Source organism: Ahaetulla prasina, chromosome 1, assembly GCF_028640845.1.
Source record: "Ahaetulla prasina isolate Xishuangbanna chromosome 1, ASM2864084v1, whole genome shotgun sequence".
NCBI classification, from domain to species: domain Eukaryota; kingdom Metazoa; phylum Chordata; class Lepidosauria; order Squamata; family Colubridae; genus Ahaetulla; species Ahaetulla prasina.
This window is the reverse complement of record NC_080539.1, coordinates 91,751,476-91,776,785: the sequence shown is the minus strand read 5'-3', so window position 1 is coordinate 91,776,785 and position 25,310 is coordinate 91,751,476. Positions and strand designations below refer to the sequence as shown.

The window sequence follows — 25,310 nt, the reverse complement described above, 5'->3', positions numbered from 1 at the left end:
CCTGTTTGCTAATTGTTGGTCAATAAAGTGTTAAGAGTTTTTAATACGCACTCTCTTGGAGAAAACAAAAAAGAAATATAGACCTTTATAGGTGTGCCAAATTCATCATGAAATTCTAAATTGTGCCGTGTACACATTGTGCCAAAGTAACATAATAGCTGCGCGTGCACATATGTGGAATGGATGTGTGTGAGTCTTTCAGAACGAAAGAAAAAAGAGGAGGGAATGAAACTTTGATCTGTCCCAGCTTTGCTTATATTACTTCGTGACATTTGTGAGGAAGGCAGAATGAGAGAGAGGGAGGGAGAGAGGGGGAAAGAGAGAGAGAAAGAGAATGTATGAGTTATAGGAAATACTCTTTATATAGTCACAAAGTTGGAAGAAAGCTACCACCGCTATAATTTGGATTCATCCAATTTACTGCTGGTGTGTGTGTGTATGTGGGAGACAACTAGAGTTTACAATGCCGTCTTTTGATGAAGTTTTAAAACAGGCTGGAGACTTTGGAAAGTTTCAAAAGAAGGTCTTCCTCCTTCTCTGTCAGACTGGCGTTACTTTCTCCTTTCTATTTGTTGGGATTGTATTTCTGGGTCGAGACCCCGAGCAATATTGGTGCAGGATCCCTTGTGTATCTGAACTGAAGAAGCAGTGTGAATGGACGCTTGAAGAGGAATACAACATCACCATTCAAGCCTCAAGCCTGGTGAACTCTTCACAATGTAAGAGGCATGACATAAAGTGGAATAACACCAGGCATAATTGTACGTATCCACTGGCTCATCTTACCAACAACTTTGCTGGCGAGTCATTTACTACATGCCAGGATGGCTGGTTATTCAAAAAACCTCACTCAACTATTGCCAGTGAGGTAAGTAAAGGCAACGTTATCCAGAAAAATAGGGTTAATTGCATAAAGAAAATTAAACAAATGTTTATTATTAATGCAGGTCAATAAATTTTATAGATACATGGTATATAAGGTAATACATTGTGAAGTATAAAAATCGATTTAGTATTGGGATTAAACAGTGTTCATTTCCTATTTTCTACACAGTGCAAAAGTGTCATGGATAATATTAGCCTTGTTTCATTGCCTTTTTGAAATAAGTTATATCTGGAAAAAGAGAAAGGCAGAGAGAAAAAGACAGAGAAGGATGGAGGAATGCTATTATAGATGTTGGTTTGAATATAGGAATGAGAACAACTTGAAAAATTGAACATATTTGCACGGCAGACAATAGTGTCTCAGTTACAGAATTCTGCCTTTGTTCTCCAGATGAATCAGATGTAATTTCTCATTAGAATACAATTTTTAAAAAATTATTGGTGGAGCAATACATTCTTTTCCCAACATCTCCCTTTCAGCAGGTTTGTATAACATGACAGGTGAGATTTCTTTCCTTGAGTCCTGGAAGAACTGCTGTCATTTATAGAAGAACGTACTGTCTAAGCTAAGTGGGCAGCTAGCCTTAGCTAAACTAAAGCCATTTTGTTTCAGTTTTTAAATGCCCACCAAATTTCAGAACCATTTATTTTAGTGCAACCTTGGCAAAAATATGAGGCAGGAAGAAAGGAGGAAGCAATAGCTAGTATCTCAATCAACACATTTTCAAGACATAACTTGTGTGCATAGCATAAACTATTACTTAAAACTACCTAAGCAGTTTAGACAAAACCAGTTTTACAGCAGCAGTTCAGTTGTTTGACATGGACTGAAAGTCAACAAGTCGTGAAACAGCTTTTGTTGGGAAATACACAATCAGATGTTAAATGGCTGGAGGGGGAGGGAAAGTAAGAGAAGAGAAGAAGGACTGCTCGTATGAGCTGTGATGGCAGCTCATTTATTGACAAAGGATGGTCATTAATTCAGGAGATTCCCAGATTACTAAAATTGCAGCACTGAGTTCAGTTAACTAGGGAAGAGCCTTCAGTTTATATTATAAGGCTGCAACCTTATGTCGGTCTTACGGGTGGGAATCACAGCCAGATAAGCTAATTCTATTTTTATTTAAAGCTGCTTTGGTGGAATCTTGCAAGCCTGAAAGTACAACCTTCTCCTTTGTCTCCTTTACAGTCTGAGTGGGAGGGACTCTTCTAAGCCTCTTGCCCCGCCCACTCTACAAATGTTGGGCTATGCTGTCTCTTATCTGACCGTTCCCTTGGCAGCATTTCTTGGCCCAATTTCTCAAGGTCTTTCCCACATACCATTACACTCTGTGACCTCAAAAGTAAGTCTAACTGAATGCATTGGGGCTTATTTTTGAGTAGGTGTGTATCAGATTGCACAGAATATTGGGCTACCCGCCAAACCACATGGTGATAAAAAAGCAATGACTCTCATTAAAAAAAAAAGTTAGCAATAGTAGCTATTGGTTTGCCCAGCTATGACTGGTGCTCATAGGATTCTCATGACAGGCAAGAAGAAACCATGGCAGTCCATATGCTATTTACTGCATCTTCCCCTTAGGCAGAGACTTCACAAAATGTCTAAAAACATAATGGACTAATAGAATAATGAAAATGATTTGTAATTTGAAAAACAACCACATAAAAATAGCACTTAGACCAGGGGTGAAATCCAGCAGGTTCTGACAGGTTCTGGAGAACTGGTAGCGGAAATTTTGAGTAGTTCAGAGAACCAGCAAATACCACCTCTGGCTGGACCCAGAATGGGGTGGGAATGGAGATTTTTGCAGTATCTTTCCCCTGCCATGCCCACCAAGCCACGCCCACCGAACCGGTAGTAAAAAAAATTGTATTTCACCACTGACTTAGACTTATATACCACTTAATGCTTCCTAGGTTCCATAAGATGACAAAATTTAAAAGAAGGAAACTGGAGCATACCCTCCCAATGGAACAGGCAGATGTTCTTGGAAAGGCACTCCTTCAAGTACCTATGCCCCCATAACTACCCACATCCTGCCTTCTGAACCTACTAAAGCTTCCAGATGGTCTTCAGGAGTAGCCCCAAGTACAGCATGTGAAAATAATCCAGTCAGGAGATGAGAAAGTCATGAGTGACCATGAACAAAATGAGCTCATTTGGTATATAAGAAGCAATTGTGCAAAGCCCCCCACTCCCCATCATAGATGCAACCTACTCTTCAAGCATGAATCATGGGTCCAGCATGAGTCTAGATCGTGCATCAAATCTCAATGGGGCACTGCCCATTCAGAAAAAAAGTGAGAATTCTTTAGACTCCAAATCCAGGGGATTCATAAACGTTCCCTCCTGGCCAGGCTGAACTGCAGCCTCTTCTTCCCCATCCAGACCCTTACAGTCCCCAGATACTGAGACAGTGTCAAACCTGCCCAGCCTGGTCTCTTAGGAAAGAAACACCCTCGATTCCATTCATAGTGAAAAGGTTACTTTTAATAAAAGCCAAGTGTAACCAGTAGAAAAGCCGGATCTAAAAGTTTGCACGCGAAGATTCACTAGTTAACTTTCCCTTCTTCATTCCAGCCCCCTGTTATCTCTGCATTATCTGGTCATATTCGAAGATGTTTTGGGAACTGTCTCTGCAATGGTTGGGTAGTTGGACAGGCATTGCAATCCATTCCCAGGTCTGTGGCCTTGGGATATCTCAGGACAGCATGAAGATCACTTTTGGTTTCCCCCTCGTCTTCCCACAGCTCCTTCCCCCCCATGGCTTAGGCAGACTGGCATCTAGTGAAGCATACATGCAAGTGAAGGATGGCAGCTCTGACAGACCGAATAAGAGTAATGGGATATTAAAATAATTAAACACAATGGTCTCTGAGTCAAAGTCTTCTTATTTAAAAATAAATTTAACTGATCAAATATACATTGAACAGAAAGCATTCAGTACCAATCCTATCATATTACATTTGTGGCTGGTTATTGACTAAAGATCATTTTTTTAAAATTTAATTTTGTCATAACAGTATACATAAACATTGTCATAAGTAAAAAACATATCATGAAAATATTAGCTATATTAATTAGATATAATAAAGGAAACAATAGGACAGCAATGATAGGCACTTTTGTGCTCTTATGCACGCCCCTTATAGTCCTCTTAGGAATGGGGTGAGGTCAATAGTAGACAGTTTTTGGTTGAAGATTTTGGGATTTTGAGTAGAGACTATGGAGTCAGGTAATGAGTTCCAAGCCTTAACAACTCTGTTGCAGAAGTCATATTTTCTGCAATCAAGTTTGAAGCGGTTGACATTAAGCTTGAATCTATTTTTTGCTCTTGTAATATTGCGATTGAAGCTGACGTAGTCATTTACAGGAAGGATATTGCAATAGATAATTTTGTGTGTTAAACACAGGTCATGTCGAAGTTGACGGAGTTGTAAATTTTCTAATCCCAGGATTTCAAGCCTGGTGGTATAAGGTATTTTGTTGTATAAGGTATTTTGTTCTGGTGGTATAAGGTATTTTGAGGCTGTGATTTCAGAAAAGCTGTTCTATCAGCGTTGGTCAGAAAAAAAATCAGCCACCTGAACTTAAACCAGATCATTTATTTATTTATTTGGCTCTGTTTTATTTCACAAAATTGTAGGTGGGCATCCTTCCCTGCAATTCCTGGAAAGCAACAGGAACTGAACTGGCCTTTCGTGCACATGGGCTCAGGGACTTGGCTTTTGACAACAGTTCTGACCCTGACCTAAATAAACATCTCTAGTAAGCGAAAGGGTCAGTTATTATGCACCAATAGGATTCCCACTTTATGAGTCTTTTTTTTAAAAATTCAATTTAGTTCATGCAATCAAAGTCCATCTCAGTAGTGATTTTTTTTTTATGGAATAAACCCTCTGCTGGGAGGATTCAAAAACTGTCAACATAATTCTACATTGACCCAATTTTTGACTCTTTCTCAGTGATTTATGGCTACTGATATTCCTACTAGAGAAAAGAGGAGAAAAGCCTGCTTAAATCATAGTTTAATAAGATCAAATTAGGAAGTAAATCTAACATTGCCAGGCAATTCTGGTGATGCTGTCAATGACCAATACATTCTGCTCTATTTATTTTTTTGCAAGTTTATTTTAGGGAATCCTTGTTACATACACCTTACATTAAAATATAAAACACAGAGCACAATCATAGCACCAGGTAATTAATGCCGGTACAGCAGATAGTTGTAATTAAATTAGAATAGAATAGAATAGAATAGAATAGAATTTTATTGGCCAAGTGTGATTGGACACACAAGGAATTTGTCTTGGTGCATATGCTCTCAGTGTACATAAAAAAAAAAGATACGTTCATCAAGGTACAACATTTACAACACAATTTATGGTCAGTATATCAATATAAATCATAAGGATTGCCAGCAACAAGTTACAGTCATACAGTCATAAGTGGAAAGAGATTGGTGATGGGAACTATGAGAAGATTAATAGTAGTGCAGATTCAGTAAATATTTTGACAGTGTTGATGGAATTATTTGTTTAGCAGAGTGATGGCCTTCGGGGAAAAACTGTTCTTGTGTTTAGTTGTTCTAGTGTGCAGTGCTCTATAGCGTCGTTTTGAGGGTAGGAGTTGAAACAGTTTATATCCAGGATGCAAATTATATGCAAATTAATTATATTATATTATATTATATTATATTATATTATATTAGATTAGATTAGATTAGATTAGATTACATTAGATTAGATTAGATTAGATTAGATTATAATATTAGATTATATGCAAATTAATTTCTGGACGCTGGACGTTATTCATTTTGTTTTCCTGTAAAAAAATGCTATTATAAAAATGCTATTATAAAAATGCTATTATATTATATGTTTTATGACTTCATAATAATTCATCAACGTAATCCCACCATCCTACTTTATTAACATTCATTGAAAAATCAGACTGCTAGTTGACCTTATAAAATAAAATAAAATGATACAAAAATCCTGAGGATTTTGTCAGGGCAGAACTCTCCCAGGACTTTGCATCAAATCCTGAGCTCAGATCCAGCCTCCTGGAATATATCAGCTGTTTCCCCATTTTTCCAAATGAGAGCCAAGAAACATTTGTGAGAAAAGAGGAATTATTGCAACACGTATTTCTGGCTTGTCAACGACATCATCTGTTTTCCTTAATGCAACTTCCCTAGCACTTCGTATCATAAAGGTAAACAATGTACAGCTTATAGGTGATCTTCCAGCCCTACTTTTTCACCCTTGGATTGTGCTGTCCATTATTGATAGCAGAAATGTTGATTTTGAGCTCTGCAATTTTGCATATTTGGAGGAACCAAAATAAGCACATGATCATGGTGCACATCTTCTTTTGGTCTGCAGCGTGCAGATTGCATACTGTCATCTTATATTGATCTGACAAAGTCGTTGACTTAATTTTAAAATAATGAAAAATTATTTAATCTTGAATGCATTGAGATTACTGCACGGAGGCTTTTTGAGCCAGGAGGTCTGGGATGGCTTTAAGAGACCAGGGAAATCCTTTTTAGATGTTAATTTGAACTAGGTTTTATCACTGGTGGTGTATTCTTACTTATCTTTTTAAATTTATTCTCTTCCCTCTCTCATATAGCAATAGCACTTAGACTTATATACTGCTTCACAGTGCTTGACATCCTTCTCTAAGCGGTTTACAGAGTCAGCATATTTCCCCCAACAATCTGTTGGATCCTGAGCCTGGTGAGATTCGAACTGCCAAATTGCAGGCGGCTGGCAGTTAGCAGAAATAGCCTGCAGTACTGCATTCTAACCACTGCGCCGCCGCACCTCTTATATATTGGAAGACTGGAAAATCACTTTATAAAACAATACATGTATTGAAGCACACGGGTCCAGTATGATGACTGGATGACGAATTGTTAATCTCTAAGAAAGAAGGGAGTGGAAAAGGGAAGAGAGGACCATTAAATACATAAAAGAACAATAACACTATTATTATTTTTTCAAGGCCTAATATCCATTGTTCCTCTACCGAAACTTACCGTACTTTTATGCTTCCTTCTGCAGTATGACCTGGTCTGTGAGAACAAGTGGCTAATAGACATGACTCAGTCTATACTCAATATGGGATTTCTGGTAGGAGGGTTTGTTCTGGGATACGCTGCAGACAGGTAACAATGCCTTTTGAACACTTACCTATGGACTGCATTATCTTCCATGACAAATAAGACTATGTTGTGTATTATGTAGATGGAGCGAGAAATACTTTACAGGTAGTCTTCGATTTATGGCCATAATTGAGCCCAAAATGTCTGTTTACTAAGCGAGACAGTTGTTAAGTGAGTTTTGCCCCCATTTTATGACCTTTCTTGACACAGTTGTTAAGTGAACCATGCAGTTGTCATGTTAGTAACATGGTTGTTATGCGAAACTGGCTTCCTCATTGATTTTGCTTGTCAGAAGGTCGCAGAAGGTGATCGCATGATTTTAGAACAAGGGTCTCCAACCTTGGCAACTTTAAGACTTGTGGACTTCAACTCCCAGAATACCTCAGCCAGCAAAGCTGGCTGAGGAATTCTGGGAGTTGAAGTCCACAAGTCTTAAAGTTGTCAAGGTTGGAGACCCCTGCTCTAGAACACTGCAGCTATCATAAATATGCCATAAACATTACCAAACATCCAAATTTTGATCCCATGACCATGGGGATGCTGCAGTGGTCGTAAGTGTGAAAAACAGTCATAATTCACTTATTTTCAGCACCATTGTAACTTTGAATGGTCACTAAATGAATGGTTGTAAGTCAAGGATTACCTGTATGTACTGCATACCCCTCTCACCCTTCCTCACACTCAAATTTGAGGGAAGGACATTGGAAACATGCATTCATGTTTTGCAATAAAACATACTCTTTCTTTCTTGTTAAAATATGGGAAAGTGTAGTTTCTGTCCATTTTAATTTGCTAAGAAACCAAAGTTGAAGTCCACAGTTCATAAAGGGGTTATAGTTGGCCACCTCTGATCCTACTGATGGACAGAGACTTCCACACTCTGGAGGCCAGTTCAGACATAAAGCAGATTGTGTGTATGTTCTGACTCTTGTTCTGACAGCTACAAATATTTGAATGTAGATGACTAGAATTATGCAAGATTATGATGCTGCATAAACTTTTGCAAAGTTTTGTCCACTTTGACTCTAGTCCAGTCTTTCTTATTACATGATCTAAGAGTTGGGAGCTACCAAAGGGTAACAAAGATGGCAAAAAATTATTTTGTCCCTAGATTTCTTAATAGGAAACCATTCTCTCATATATCTAGATTCTTCACCAAGTTTTCTTCCCAGAAAAAGTCATACATCCAATATTAGTTTTCTTAGGGAGTCTGAACATCGGTATGTGGCAGGAAAAGTCATTCTACCAATGTCTGGCAGTGCTTCTAGTCATTATTTGACTTCTGACAGTATTTTCATCATTTTCAGAGGTTCCAAGTCATAATTTTGAACCCTTAAGAATCCTTAAGCAACAACAAAACCAATAGTCCAGGATATACTGAACACTTTTGAATATTTGATTAAATCACTACTAAAGGATAAAAAACCTCCAACCCCCTATGCTCCTTGTATGATAAATAAACATTGTTAATTACAATCATTCATAGGTAGAAGAATGGAGGTAATTTTCACATTCCTAATCTTCAACTTCTTATTGTTTAAAAGTGTAATATTTTTAAGGCACTTATCTTCAGTGGTGAAACATCTGATCTCTTCCACAGATGTGCACATACCTAGGATGTTACAGTAATTAATACATGGAGGGAGTTGAACTGGTGTGATATATCTTAGCATTCAACTAAGAATTATTCATAGAAGATCTAGCTCTATAGTAGTAACACTACCCTACACATGTTTATGCAGAAGATATTCCCAAATAGTTTCATTAAATAACCTAAATTAATCAAATAAGGGGAGTAGCAATGAACGACACTGATTGAAGATCATGGAGCTTGTAATTGAATGTATCTGGGCAAACGTAGTAGACAGAGGTGGGTTTCAGCAGGTCCTGACCAGTTCTGGAGAACCGGTAGCAGAAATTTTGAGTAGTTCAGAGAACCAGTAGTAAAAATTATGACTGGCCCCACCCCCATCTATTCTCTGCCTCCCGAGTCCCATCTGATCAGGAGGAAATGGAGATTTTGCAGTAACCTTCCCCTGGATTGGGGTGGGAATGGAGATTTTACAGTATCCTTCCCATGCCACACCCACAGAACCAGTAGCAAAAAAAAATTAAACCACCACTTGTGGGTGTTTATAATTTGGGAGAAGAAGAGAAATTTCACCAGAGCTTTTCAAAGTTATTTTTTTCCTCCTCTTGGCTCCATTTCTTCTTTATTTATTCATTTGTTTTGCTTCCCTTGACAGATTTGGCAGAATCACCATTTATCTCTTTTCTTGCTTTGGGGCAGGACTATGTGGCCTAATAGTGGCTTTTGCACCAAACATTATTGTATTTTCAATATTTCGTTTTCTACAAGGAATCTTTGGAAAGGGAACCTGGATGACAAGCTTTGTACTGGGTAAGGCATGATGTGTTTTCAGTTCTTTCCCAATGCAGCTGGGGCGACATAAAGAAGCTGAATAGCTTTACTGAAGGAGCTTTGCTGAATTGGATTTTATTGTAGAATTTGCTATGGCATCATTCTGATGAAGGATGATTTCCTATTTTTTTCTGCTAGAAGCACAGTTTGACTTGTGTGAGTGGCAGATCGATCCACATGTACACACATGAGTTCCCCTCTCCACCTCCACCCCCCAGGTCACCAAGCCAGAAAGGTTGGGGACCACTGGCATAAGACACTGGGGAAATGTGCTATTAGCCCATCTATGCTTTTTATAATGGATCTCTTGTTATCTTGCAAAGTTTTGTTTGTCTTTTTGTCAATTCAGTAACAGAGCTGGTTGGTTCAGATCACCGACGGGTCGTTGGAATTGTAATACAGATGTTCTTCACACTCGGAGTTGTGATTCTTCCTGGAATTGCTTACGTGATTCCCACATGGCAGGGGATTCAACTAGTTACCACACTTCCCAACTTTCTTTTCCTGTTGTATTACTGGTAACTGCCATTACTTTCCTTTTTCTCCCCCACCCCCAAAATTATCTTCTGATGCATTCATGAGTTCTATTTAATACAAATAGCAGCTGGTGTTTTTTTCTTTTTTCCAAAAGAGCCTTTCCCAACTTAGTCTTTTCTAGAAGTTGGACTCTCAGTGTATCTTCAGAGAAGCACATCCAAAAATTATGAATACTATGAGTCCAACATTTATTAATGGTACTAGAGGGAGGAAAGCTAAAATGAATTATTTAATAAGCTGAGAATCATTCTTGTGTTGTGATTAAGACAATTTCTATGTGGAATCTCAGTCATTAATTAAAGCTGAACTTAGATAAACTCTTATGGCATGTACATCATGGGTGCAACAGTAATACCGACCTATATTTTGGAGTTATGATATAGATTATTAATTTATATAAGTTTGAAATCTATAAAAATAATGCTTATCATTATTAATGAACAGTCATAAGTCATCATCCTTACTATGCCACGACTATATTCTATTAATATAATTGCAGTTCTTAATAATAAGATAATTAAGGCATTCAGTTATTAAATTTAATATAGCCCTAATAAATAGTGAAAAAATGGAAGCACATTTAAATATAAAGAAAACCAAATTCATGACAAGTGAAGCAATCTGGTTTAAGATTTACAATGAAGACACTGAAGTGATGAATATCTTTTACCTTCTAAGATCGTCTGTCAAGAGGAAAGGAACTAGCAGTTAAGAAATATGCTGCAGACTAGCAATTGATATAGTAGCAGTGAAGGTCTTGGAAAAGATATTCAGATGCTGGGATGTATTTTATACTCACAGAATTAGAACCGCGGAAACCATGTTTTTTTCTTTCCCATTTTCTTCTATGGAAGTGAAATTGGGACTGTGAAGAAGCAGGATAGAAAGAAGGTTTATGCTTTGGAGCATTGGTATTGGGCTAAACTGAGAATAGCACGGTCAACGATCATCAAACAAATCAATCTTGGATCTCACTTGAGGCATAAATGACCAGGCTTAAATTATTAAACCTCAGACACATTATGTAAAGACCTGGCACTCTGGAGAAAGTTTTAATGTTTGGAAAAGTAGAAAGAAAGAGAGAAAAAGTAGATGAAGATCAGCAGCAGGGAAGATGGATTCAATTACAGTGATGATAGGTGAAGTGTTGGAGGACATGAAGGACCAGGCTGGGAACAAATTGTCCTACAGAAACTATGTATATGATTACAAGGCGTGGACACCAACCTGACTGCAAATAATCAGACTTGTTGATTATAAAGTGGGGTAAGTCCTGGGTAGAATTTCAGAGCCATCAAATTATGGGCATGAGTCACCTAATAATCAATATGTATGTCTAGATTACTGTTGGCATGATTAGATCCATCAGTTTCACTTTGTTCAAATGCGTTGGATCGCTTGTGACCTTCACCATAGGCAATATCATAAAAAGTAAAAGTAGCTATGTTGGTGTCTGAGGAAAGAGGGGGAAACCCCCCCCACAATATAATTAACAATCTCAACCAAACTAACACAAAAGGGTATGGAAACTTTTGGAAGGATATTCCAAAAAGCAGGAGAAGCGGCCTGAAGTGACCAGATTTGTAAGAGTCATTTTTACCAACAAAAGAAGTTTTCAGGAGGGAGAAAGAAACTCAAGAGTGCCAGGAAAGAACTGAAAGGCTTAAGAACTCATTAAGATGCTGATGAAGTTTTGGCATTCTTGCAGGCAATAAATCTAATCTGCTGACAGCTGCCGACTCTTCCTCATTGGTCTCTCTTTTTTGGCAGGCTGGTCCCTGAATCTCCACGGTGGCTGATCACTCGCAAAAAAGCCAAGAAGGCCCTACAGATTATGCAGTCTGTTGCCAAGGAAAATGGACAAAGCCTTCCAGTGCATTTTTCGGAGGTACGGACATTTAATTTAGTTTGTAAAATGTAATGTTATTACATTACAACCCAGGGCGGTGTACGATACACTAAATTTAAAGTAAAACAACCCATGCAATAGACAAAGGATGTCTGGAGGAAACAAACCATCATCTCACAAATCAAGCAACCCTCCAGGGGCCCACCATCCGCTCTAGCCCAAGATCTGGGAAAAGAGCCAGAGCTTAAGGACTCGTCTAAATACGGTCAAAGTGGGAGCCAAACAGATCTCGGGGAGGGGAGCAATTTTATTCCAGAGGGCAAGTGCTATAACTGCAACAATGGCTAAATTTTATTAGTGCTGTATCTTAAAGAAAATATTCTGTAAAAATAACTCTTGCCATTTATTTAGACAAAGTTTTCATATAAACCCACAGGCTAAGCCCTGGGAGGGGGGGGATTTTCAAAGCATAGGATCTCCTCAGCACAGATATCCTGTACAAGAACGGCTTGTAGGTCAGATGTATATGTGTTGCTAGCAGCCACCAAATTTCTTTGAGGTGTTACTTCAGGAACCCACCTAGCGTTTAGGGAAGACTTCTCTCCATTTTATTCTTCAGTTGTTTTGTGGCTCTGAATTGCCTCCCATTTCTCCTAGATTCCAGTTCAAATGGGAGGAAAAAAAAACCTGAATGCCACTTGTAGCAGTGTTTTGATTCTTCGGTTCATGTAAGGCTCCCTTCGTCTGTCTCTTACTTCTAACCAGAGCACATGTTCGTTAACAGAGCCCTACAGCATTTTTTTTCTTAGTCTTATGGTGATGTCCTCACGTGTTTTCTATACACGGCTTAAACATTCTACAATTGTATTACTAATAAGATTATTCTCAACAGTTCTCTTTCTTTCATGATGGATTTTCTGAGTGAGATGGATTTTTCAGAGAGAGAGAAAGAGAGGGAGAGGAAGAGAGAGGGGGAGGGAGAGAGAAAAGGGAGAGGGAGAAGGAGGGAGAAAGAGGGAGAGAGAGAGGGAGGGAGAGGGAGAGGGAGGGAGGGAGAGGGGGAGATTCTCAATCTTGGTGATCCAGCTTGTTAAGGGTAATCTGGGCTCAACCAAGGTTGTGGACTAGGGAGCAGAGTACCCTTCTAGTTAGACAAATAACAATTTCCTAACACAGCTTGCTTCTAAGTGCAAATAGGCAACTTCAAGAAGTCAATTGTCATTCAGTCCATTGCAAGATGAAAGGATTAATACGATAGGGGTCTTTCCAACAACTACTTAAGTTTTTGCTAACATGGGTGTCATTGCCCTAAACTTGATTTGTTAAACTTTTCAGCAAAACATAGGTGGAATTAATCCTTTTCCAAGGAACTGGAACCTGTTCATTTTCAGAGAAGAAGGTGCAGGGATTTAAAATTCTGTTGTTGCTTTTTAAGAAAACATTATTTTAGACAAAATTTAATGATTTTTGGATATATCCTAGCAGGCTTTAGGCCACAAAGGAGTCTTGACAGATTGTGAAGGAAGCATTTGCCAGTATTTCCCCACCAACAATCCCTCCCCAACAATTCTTGAACAACATTTAGGAAAATAATAGGCATTATACAGGCATCACTTGTCTTCTGAGGAAAAAAAATCCCTTTTAAATTATAGTTAGTTCTATAATTTCTAACTTAGTTCTAACTTCTATAGTTAGAAGCCTATATAATAGTTTGAGCAAGCCACCATCAAAGTAAATTTTGGATTTTCCCCATTCCTAATAGTTGCATGTATATTACATTTCAAAAGGGGAGGGTTTATGAGCCTGCATTTTCTCTGATTATATCTTAGTTTATCTTGTACAGAGCACTTAATTCCTTGCTTGGAAAATGTTGTTAATAAATATTTTTGTTTAAAAGAGAAATGGAATGGAAAATTGGTTATTTTTGCAGTCTCTTAAAACTGCAAAATTAAGATTCATTATGGTCCATCCCACATTTCCAAGAAGAATGTACTAAAACTTCATAAATCACTTACAAAGAGATTTTCCAACTTTTCATAACACTTGAACAGCGCTACATGAAAGAGCCTCTTTCGACATTAATCTTATAAAAGCATTGTGTATAAATAAATATATTTGTATAAGAGTCAGATCAAAAATAGTGAACAAAAATTGATGCTGGGGAGGGCATCAATCAGTTTATACTAAATTCAATTTGTTCAACCACAATATTTTTAGAACTTTGACCTTGGCTTCCAGATTGTATTACTTTCCCTGCGTCATTTCAAAAATTTTAGTCTAAAGTTTCGAGCTAGTGTTCTCAGCCACACTCCTAATTTATTGACAGCTGCAACTGGTTAGTTTTCAGTCATATCTACATATCTAAACTGCACTTTGGCTCTTTTCCAAAGTCCTTTTGGATACACAAGTCCAGTCATTCTTGACTCTGTGCCCAGCAAAGAGCACGATGCATCCGGAAGTGCTAGGATGAGAACATCAAACGCATTTTACATTCTGTACTCTCAGTGGAGTTTCTCCCTAAAGTTATGTAGCTCCAATTTCCAAAGGAAGGTTGCAGTCAGGGAGACAATTACCTCCAAGCAACTAGATACAGCAAACATCTTCTAGTGTCAGGCTTGTAACAGCATAACAACAGAAAAGAATTGTGTTATTATACACCATTGCATTGGTAGAAATAAGTTGGTGCATTCCTTTTGTGAAAAAATGATTTGAAAAGATATTGTCAGAAAGCATAACTTAGAAGGAAACCTTCCTATGTAAGACTTGGAAGAAGTATGGGAGATGCCAACCTTTTCCCGCCTTGGATAATGGATACCAAGAGGCCCTGATATTTTCTGCCATGCCCCCATGAATCCATCTTCAGCTTGTTCTCGGCCCATGAATGAGATAGCTACAAGTTATTTTTGACTGTACCAGTATTGCTTTTCCCTTTATACCAACAGTGTCAAGCATCAGTAGGAAAATGCATAATTGAATTTTCTTTACTACCCATTCTGCCAATTGACAAATAGTAAGTGGAATTGGGCTGGTGCTTGGGCCATCTCAGGCGAATGCAGGTGTGCCTGTTCCTCCTTTGGTCCCTGATATGGTCCTATACTTGTTGTTGTTAGTTGCGAAGTCCTGTCTGACCCTTCGTGACCCCATGGACAACGTTCCTCCAGGCCTTCCTGTCCTCTACCATCCTCTGGAGTCCATTTAAACTCATGCCTACTGCTTCAGTGACTCCATCCAGCCACCTTGTTCTCTGTCGTCCCATTCTTCTTTTGCCCTCAATCTTTCCCAGCATTAGGCTCTTCTCCAGTGAGTCCTTCCTTCTCATTAGATGGCCAAAGTATTTCAGTTTCATCTTCAGGATCTGGCCTTCTAAAGAGCAGTCAGGGTTGATCTCCTCTAGAACTGACTTGTTGTTCGCCTTACAGTCCAAGGGACTCGCAGGAGTCTTCTCCAGCACCAGAGTTCAAAGGCCTCAATTCCTATACTATCATATTGCAATTCTCTCTCTAAAGAGCTGATTAGAGGTACATTGTTGCTGCTCTATCAGAATAGGCTATTCAATAGGCAAAGCAGTAGGTTCCCAACGGCGTTCTTTTCCCCCAAAAGGCAATTGGACTTCCTTGGTGTTTTCTTTGAAAACGTTTCATTTCTCATCCAAGAAGCTTCTTCAGTTCTTGGATGAGAAGCAAAACGTTTTCAAAGATACCAAGAAAGTCCAGTTCCTTTTGGGGGGGAAAAACACACTTTTGGGATAACCATGACCTGGATGATTGAGAATCTCCATAGACAAGGCAATAGGTACTTCAACTCAATACCACCTACTAGTTTTTAGTGTCAGGAAGAAATAGCGACACAGTGGTGTGAAACCTCCATAGTGTTTCAAATTGAGCAGGGAGAAATCTGGAAATTGCTATTTGTTGCCTTTATAAGAAAGAGATGAAAGAATTCACAAGGATAACTGCTGCACATCTTTGTGAGTTGTGTTGAAATCCACACATTTTCAAGCTGGGAAACATTGCTTTGGAGTATAGATTTTAGCATTGTACATTGATTGGAATATAAAGAATAGAGAATTGGAAATTAAATACCTATCTACTTTTTCCAAGCAACTCATTTTTTTTTTTACTCTTTTGTAACATTAATAAAGAGCACAGTGAAGACTTTAGTATTAAGGTCAAAGAACAAAACTAATTCAGTGCATTTTGCAACTGTTTATCAATGTCATGTTTACCATTTGTACAGTTTAAGCAACCTTGTGTTCATGACATTTTAAAAGCCCTATTTAACCTTGATACAAACTTTTCCCTCCTCATCTAAGATTTAATTTATCAAAGTCACCACAATGTTAAAAATTATTATTTTTTATTGTATAAACAGTAAATTGTATAAAATTGTATAAAATGTAGCTGGCTAGTTGTGTTCAATCTGTTCTGCAAACTTTGTAAGTATTAAATAAAATTCATTCCCACCTGGTAATTGTTAGCTGTAAGCTAAAAATAAGATTCACTTTGGTATAGTGAGATGGGTGGCATATACATTTAATAAATAATAGAATAGGGTGGGATGGGATGGGATGGGATCAGGGGTGAAATCCTACCAGTTCGGACTGGTTTGGGCAAACTGCTAGGGATTATGGGCATCAGTTCCCCGAACCAGTAGTAATTTCCGTTCCTTGGCCCCACCCACGCCCGGCCGGTTGCTGCTCACCTCTTCCGGCTGCTCGATATTCCACATAATTCAAAGTTAAATGCAGCAGAGAGAATGCTAACTTTTCTCTCTCCATTCAGAACGGAGCTGCTGCAGCCTGTCTCTTTAAGGTAGTTCCCAGGAGGGAGGGGGACGGGGTGGGAGCAGCTGGAATGGAGCCATTTTTGTGAAAGGCAGGAAAATGGGGAAGGGGATTTTCCTGCCTGTCATCCATTCCTTAATCTCAGCACAGACTGAGGGAAGGATGGTAGGCAGGAATATTCCACTCCCCATTTTCCTACCTACCAACAAGGAGTAGCTGGGAGGGGAGGGGCCTGTGAGGAGCCCCTCAATGTGAGTGATGTCAAGTTGGCTATGCCCACCCAGTCACATGACCTCCCCCCCAACAAGCCACGCCCAGAGAACCGGTAGGGGAAATTTTTTAATTTCATCCCGGGATGGGATAGGATGGGATGGGATGGAATGGAATGGAATAGAATAGAATAGAATAGAATAGAATAGAATAGAATAGAATAGAATAGAATAGAATAGAATAGAATAGAATGTAATTGGTTGAACATTTTTTGTGTGTATATCCAGCTATACTCTGTTCACAGGGATGCAGCCATGTAGTTTAGGGAAGACACAAATACCATGGCAAGGAGAAAAAGAAAAGACTATTAATATGAAATGTGTTGGCTTATTAACAACTCTTTGGTCATCCCTCTTGCCAACTTGCCTTTTGTTTTTAATATTAAAACTAGTACATTTCAAAACTAGAACAATTTCCCCCAAAATAATTTCTTTCCTGTTATTGGGATTATCAGCTCTGCCTCTCTTACTTCTTAGATCACGGTCTCCGATGAAGAAGTGAGCAACCCTTCTCTGTTTGATCTGGTTAGAACTCCGCAGATGAGAAAATTCACTTTGATCCTCATGTATGCCTGGTAAGTATCTCACAGTTGCACTGCTGCTATGCCTGTCATGTTTGATATTTCCCAGGCAATCATGGAGGCCCCACTGTTTCTTCTTTTGTCTTCCTCTTCAAGGTTCACCAGCGCAGTAGTTTATCAAGGGCTTGTGTTGCGCCTGGGACTCATAGAAGGGAATCTGTATTTGGAGTTCTTCATCTCTGCAGTGATAGAACTGCCTTCAGCTTTCTTAATCTTAGCCACCATTGACCGACTTGGCCGGCGACCTCTCTTTGCCTCAGGAACTCTTGTGGCAGGGGTCGCGTGCTTAATCACAGCATTTTTACCAAAAGGTAACTAGATGGCTTCACTTTTATTTTTATTTTCCCTTTGTTGTCTCTCAAAGCTCTCAATTTAAGTACAAAAATTGCTTTTTAACAGCAGGTTCAAATACTTCAGTTTGGTGAAATAAAATTGTATGATACTCTTTCAAAAGAAATGCACTGCTTTTTGGAACATGATACAGGTAGTCATCATGTCCATAATTGAGCCCAAAATTTATGTTGTGAAGTGAGAAATTTGTTAAGTGAGTTTTGCCCCATTTTATGACTTTTCTTGTCATGTTTGTTAAGTGATTCACTTAGTAATGTGGTCGTTAAGTGAATCTGGCTTCCCCATTGACTTTGCTTGTCAGAAGGTAGCAAGAGGTGATCACGTGACCCTGGGATGCTGCAACCGTCATAAATATGAGTCAGTTGCCAAGTGTCTGAATTTTGATCACATGACTGCAGGGATGCTGCAATAGTGTGGAAAATGATCATAAGTCCCTTTTTTCAGTGCTGTCGTAACTTTGAATGGTCACTAAGCGTAGTTTTGTAAGTTGAGGACTACCTGTAATAGAAGAGGTTGCAGCATTCAGCAGTAACACGTAAGGCTCTTCCATACCCAGCATTGATGCCAATCTAACCTCGAGGCCTGTTATTTGTCCTCCTTGAGTAGCTCAGTTGATTTTCCTCCAGATTGTCTGTGGCATAAAACTCTCCTTTTGTTGTGTCCCCCTCCCCCTCCGATGACCGGGTCTAGGAAGTCCGTATCAAGCGTGGTCACGAAGCCTCTGCAGCTTTGCCAAATTTCTTTCAGATTTCTCAGGGCAGGCAGGAATCCAAGTTGTGACTTCAGCAAACTAAATGAGACTTTGCTTGACTCAAAGTTGCTTGACTCAAGCTGGTCCTTTATATAGGCTGTGGGGTGTGGCTCCATGACTCAGCACTTATCCAGGCCTGCCCTTCTGCTGACGTCGCCTCTCAGATCTCCGGAAGCGGGGATCCTCCCACTGTGAATTCTCTTCCTCTGGATCTGCTGTTGGTAATTCCAGCACGTGGCTGGCTCCCTGCTCACACGCTGTAGGAGTGAGGTTTGTTTGTTCATTCCTGACATCCTGTCCGGGCATGGGGCCAGGGCTGGGGGCTGGAGGCATGACAGGCCGTCAATCTTCATTATCAGACTCTGAATCTGATAGCAGGCCCGGGAGGAGACAGGAGGGGCCCGGCTGAGGAGAGGAGGGAGGACGAGGCACAACACCTTTTTCACTTTGTGATTCATATTGGACTTAGACTTAGAATAACTTTGTCACTTTGAACGTATACTAATCGGCATATATTAAAATGAAATTTTATTGCATACAGCTCCCAAAGGGTCACCACCTCCAATGTACACTACATAAACATGACAAAATAAATAAATAAATACAAAATTATGGACATATATGATATGAAATGGAGAAACAACACAGTCTAGTTCAAATGTATACATGTACATGGTGAGAAAAGTGAATCTTGTGAGTTTACCAGATGGATAGCATAGGGAGCAAAACTGTTACAGAATCTGGTAGTCCTGCTAGAAATATTTTGAAACCTCCTCCCAGAGGGGAGCAACAGAAACAGACTGTGAAGTGGATGTTTGGAGTCTCTATGCTTTGAGCTCTAAGCACATAGCACTTATAAGCAGTATCCTGAGTAATGGGAAGTTACTCCTGTAATCTTTTCAGCTGTCCTTACCACTCTCTGTATGGACTTTCTATCTGAAGCACTGCAGCCACCAAACAGTGATGCGGTTTGTTAAAATGCTCTCAATAAAACTCTCCTTTTGCACTTTGTGATTCATATTGGAGTTACCTATTGGAGTTATTGTGGGTTGTTTGCTGAGGTCAGCAGATGGAAAACTTACACAGGCTAACTTCAAAACACCTTAGAGGTAGAATGACCCAATTCTAACAAGGAGAAATGTCATAGTTTCTAACAGTGCCTGATTGCAGGCCTTGATATTCTTATTTGTTGTATAATCAATAACAAAAGTACATGTTTAAGTGATAATAGTACTGTGAAACACTGTAAAATAAAATAATGAGAAATCAATGAAGGCCACAGGGCTTGTTTCCCAAGTTTCTCACAGTTTCCCAAAACTTTTGCTTCAGTCTTATCTGCAGTCAGCTTTCATTAATTCACCTTTATCGAAGCATGGATGCTGTGTAAGCACAGAAGGATATGATTTGCCTGTCATTTATAATCTGAGTTCTCAACTCAGGCTTCTGAGAACACTTATCAGGTGATTCATCATCAACTTGTGAACCTGATCAAAGTTCAGGTTCACTTATTGTCTGTTCAAAGTTACAACGGCACTGAAAAAAATGACTTACGTCCATTTTTCACACTTATGACTGTTGCAGTATCCCCATGGTCATGTGATGTACATTTGGATTCTTGACAACTGATTCACATTTACGACAGTTGCAGTGTCCTGGGGTCATGTGATCCGCTTTGGTGACCTTCTGACAAGCAAAGTCAATGGGGAAGCCAGATTCACTTTTTTTTTTTATTTTGTCACGACAGTATATACAATCATCAACATAAACAATAACCCATCATGAGAGAAAAAGTATATATAACTAAAAGTATAAGTAAAAGTATGCATATAATACTATAATGAAGAGAACAATAGGACAGGAACGGTAGGCACTTTTGTGCTCTTATGCACGCCCCTTATAGTCCTCTTAGGAATGGGGTGAGGTCAATGGTAGACAGTTTTTGATTAAAGCTTTTGGGAGTTTGAGAAGAGACCACAGAGTCAGGTAGTGTGTTCCAAGCATTAATAACTCTGTTACAGAAGTCATATTTTCTGTAATCAAGATTGAAGCGGTTAACATTAAGTTTGAATCTATTGTTTGCGCTTGTATTATTGCGATTGAAGCTGAAGTAGTCTTTTACAGGAAGGATATTGCAATAGATGATTCTGTGTGTTAAACACAGGTCTTGTCGAAGGCGACGGAGTTCTAAGTTTTCTAATCCCAGGATTTCAAGCCTGGTGGCATAAGGTATTTTGTTGTTTTCGGAGGAGCGAAGAACTCTCCTAGTAAAATATTTCTGGACGCGTTCGATAGTATTAATGTCAGAGATGTGGTATGGGTTCCAGACGGATGAGCTGTATTCAAGAATAGGTCTGGCAAATGTTTTGTATGCTCTGGTTAGTAGTGTAGAGTTTTTGGAAAAGAAGCTACACTTATAACAGTGTTCCTAATTTAACTGCAATGATTCCCTTGAGAAATGTGGCAAGGAAAGTCGTGAAATGAGACAAACTCACCTAACAAATGTTTCACTTAGCAACATACATTTTGGGCTCAGTTGTGGTCGTAACCCGAGGACTACCTGTATCTAGAGCCTGTACTAGATGGACCTGCCCTAAACTACAGAGAGAAAAGGCATCTCCGGAGTCATGAATGGGCTATGAACTTGCAGAGCTAAATGGGGCCTTCTGAAGGAGCCTGAGGAATATCCCCTTGATTCCGGGTGTCAAACTTGCGTCGTCACGTTGTCACATGATGTTTTGTGACATTTTTTCCATTCACAGAGCTGGGGTGGGCATGGCCTGCGCGTGACACATCCGGCCCGCAGGCCACCAGCTTGACCCCCCTGCCCTTGATTAATTATAATTAGGATCCCTCTCAACTTTTAGGCCAGAAGGATTCTTAAACTTTCAGTAAAGTCCACAAAGAACAAGACATATTGAGGATGGAGGCATGCAGGGGATTTTTGGAACACATTGTGGATATCTTATGAAATATGCAGAGCATATTTCTGATTCTTCTGATTTCTGAGTCCTTCGGGAGAAGAGCGGTATAAAAATTTAATAAATAAATAAATAAATAAATAAATAAATAAATAAATAAATAAATAAATAAATAAATTTCACTAAGGAAATTCACGCGTTTACACCATAGTTGTGGTAGAGTTAGAAAGCTCCTCATTTTGATTTTTATATCCCCAGAATGTTCCTTGCTATTTACAGGTGACTTTTGTTATTTTTCTGAGCAAGCGGGCATACTTCCTGACCAAAGTTGTTGTGGTCTCACTTTAGCCGGGGTCTTCTTATCTGCTTCCAAACACGGAGGAATGTTCTAGTATGCCTCCCGGCCCCAGCCCTGGCTCCATGCCCAGACAGGCTGAAGAGGAAGAAATACCTCCAGCCCCCAGCTCTGGCTCCATGCCCAGGCAAATGGAGCAACTAGACCCCTCCCCCTCCTCCACAGCATGTGAGCCTGAGGAAGGTCAATTACCAACAGCTGCCGACTAGAGTGACCCTCGCGTCAGAAGACTTGATAGGCGGAGGCAACAGAAGGAAGGGAGGGGCAGGCCTGGATAAGTGCTGAGTCATGGAGCCACACCCCATGGCCTATATAAAGGATCTGCTTTCTGGCATTCTCTGAGTCAGGCAAAGTCTAAACATATCTTGCTGAGTCACTTTCTGGTCTCCTGCCTGCCCTGAGGACTTTGCTAGGACTTTGGCAGAGCTGCAGAGGCACACCTGATTCGGATTTCCCTGACCCGGCCGTCAGCGGAGGAGTGGGACATGACAAAAGTCTAGATTGCATCTTACAATCTAAGATTTTTGTTTTGCAGGAAAGTTTATGGCATAAAGATGATACGGGAAGGCTGGGATTTTATGGAATGTCTTCTTTCCATTTAGCTCTTTTTAAAAAAGTAAATATATTCTGCCTGGAGAATTCTGGGAGTAGAGGTGCACACAGTTTAAAGTTGACAGGTTTCACTGAGATAGAAAGCTAGGTGGGAAAGGGAGCTTAAAAGAATAGGCTCATAGATATATGAGGGTTCATAAATGTATAGGTGCCTTAGACACCAGATAGTGGGTGCCAAGAATACACCTTACAAATATATTCCATTCATTGGTTATTTCCCTTTTCCTGCTCACCCAACCCCAAATAGAAAGAATAAAAAACCTGATACAATACAGTAAGATTGGAAGAAATATTCTCTTTGCTATAATATTGGAAGGGCTTTGCTTTTTCTATAAGATCAATTTATTTAAAAGTGATCATGGTCCTATTTTCTCCTTGGAAAAACATGTACATCACATGGATTTTTACCTTATCTGCCCACCATTGCCTCAGGTCAGGAGTCCAAGCCATGCAATCATTGCATTGCAAAGGTTTGAGATCAATAATGGCAAAGGATAGAAGAACGAAGGGTTTTTTTCTGGATTTTTATTTGCTGACCTCACAATACACTAGAAGTTAGGCAAGTTTTTCCATTCTGCCCTTTTAATGAGATGCTTGGAAAGCACACACCATTGGCCCAAAGGCTTTGGTAAACAATTGGCAAATAATTCATCTTATCAGGTTTTTTTAGAGTTTTCTCCACTGGCAAAAGGGAGCATTGCTTTCCAATTTCACAATCAGGCACACTATGATAACACGCTGTAGAATAATCCCATAATTTCTTAATAGTGAGGATTGCCACGTGATGTTATCATGCTGCCTTATTGGCACCCAAATTAATTCAAAATGGATAGGCTGAACTATATTCATTGATGTTTCTGGGATCATCCAAGAGAGATAGTCCCAAAGGAAGTTTTTGAAGAGGCAACTGGACTTTCTGTTTTTTCTTTGAAGATGTTTCGCTTCTCAGAAAAGTCCAGTTGCCTCTTGAAAAAGCACCTTTGGGACAACCATGACCTGGGTGACTGAGGATCTCCATAAACATTCGAGAGTGATCCGTTATCGTTTCTAGCTACATCTGAGGGAATAGAGAGCAAGTACCAAGGACAGGGGTGTCAAACTCAAGGCCTGTGGGCCGAATCCGGCCCACTAGGTGCTTAGATATGGCCCACAGGGCCGCCTTGGAAACAGTGGGGCCTCTGCCAGCTCGACGTCATTCATGTTGGGGGAACCCCTCCCAAGCTCTGTTTTCGGCTGCAATGGCCTCCTGCAGCTGCCAGCATAAACGGAGCTCGGGAGGGCAGCCCTCCTGAGCTCCGTTTTTGCTGGCAGAGTGCTGCAGGAGGGCATCAAAAGCAGAAAAGGGAGCCTGGGAAGGGTGCCCCCAACATGAGTGACATCGAACTGGCCACGCCCACCCCGGCCATGCCCACCTGGGCCCCGAGGTCAAACACAACTTAGATGCGGCCCTCGCGTTTGACAACCCTGGCCTAGAGCAACACGGCTTATGTCTCCCTCTTTTTTCTGCAATGACAAAGAAATTTCAAATACTTCCAGAGACCTATTGGTTAAATCCAAAAAGCAACAGTTGCTGGGCAATGCACTCAAGTGAAGCTTAACTCCCGCTGATTGCTTTTATTCAGTTTCCTTGGCAGTATTCTGGAAGTAGCTTGCTACTGTTCTTTTGCAATACAGTATTTCTTTTTTTCCTCTTTAATTCTCAGTCAAACTAACAGCTTGAGATCAACTGTAGGAGGCTCAGTGTTGCCACCTGCTGCAGTAAAGTGGCAACTACAAACAGAGCGATTTAGATATGTCCCTAATGCAATCAGAAAATAAAGAGCCCTATGAAAATGAAAATCAGAAGGAAAGGAGAAAAAAACCAGAAGAGTTATTTTATTTTATTTTATTTTTTAAATAAAGTTAATAAGTTGCCTTTGCCTGGGGAAAACCTGAGAGTTTACACATTTTAAAAATAATGCTATTTGCAGCAAGAACAAGGATCCTTAAAAGGATAACTGCTGTATACGTAGCTATTGGAAAGTAAATTTCAGCAGGACCAGTATTCTTCCTCTCCACTCAAAATAAGCAATTTACTGTTATATTTTCTCCCCCCTTCCCCCCTCAAACACTGCAGTCTTTTAAGTTGCAATTACAAGTTTATAGTGGGATGGGAACAGTGGTGGATTTCAATTTTTTTTACTACCGGTTCTGTGGGCATGGCTTGGTGGGCATGGCATGGCTTGGTGGGTGTGGCTTGGTGGGCATGGCAGGGGAAGGTTACTGCAAAATCCCCATTTCCTCCCGATCAGCTGGGACTTGGGACGCAGAGAGTAGATCGGGGTGGGGACAGTCAGAATTTTTACTACCAGTTCTCCGAACTACTCAAAATTTCTTCTACCAGTTCTCCAGAACTGGCCAGAACCTGCTGAAACCCATCTCTGGATGGAAAGAGAGGGAAAAAAGATTGATCCAATGTTTCTTTCTGTCATGCGAATGGTAAAAGTTATTCCTCTCAGCTAAAAATGATTTGCATCAAGATTTTAAGGGGGCAGGTGAAGGTTTACATACTGTCATGGTTTAGTTGGAATAAAGCTTATACATATTCACGTAAACTTAGGAATATTATGTGAATACAGGTGATTCTCAACTTATGACCACAATTGTGACTGGAATTTCCATCATGATGGGAAATTCTGTCAGGACCCAATTTTATGACCATTTTTATCACTGTTATTAAATGAATCACACAGTCATTAAATGAATTCAGCTTCCCCTATTGACTTTGCTTGTCAGATGCTAGCTTGGATGTTTTCAAATTGTGATCACATGATTGCAAGCTAAC

The 25,310-nt window shown here is 39.7% G+C and overlaps 1 protein-coding gene across 1 annotated transcript in view; it reads left to right on the top strand.

The window, feature by feature from the left end:
- Nucleotides 1–281: 281 nt before the first annotated feature.
- Nucleotides 282–25,310, top strand: part of SLC22A3 (solute carrier family 22 member 3) — a 31,959-nt gene continuing 6,930 nt past the window's right edge. Inside the window, exons 1-7 of the mRNA XM_058168269.1 lie at nt 282–868; nt 6,958–7,061; nt 9,305–9,459; nt 9,830–9,998; nt 11,788–11,905; nt 17,396–17,493; nt 17,596–17,810. Coding sequence (XP_058024252.1) covers nt 464–868; nt 6,958–7,061; nt 9,305–9,459; nt 9,830–9,998; nt 11,788–11,905; nt 17,396–17,493; nt 17,596–17,810 — 1,264 coding nt within the window. The 5' untranslated portion in view covers nt 282–463. The remainder of the gene's footprint in view (nt 869–6,957; nt 7,062–9,304; nt 9,460–9,829; nt 9,999–11,787; nt 11,906–17,395; nt 17,494–17,595; nt 17,811–25,310) is intronic.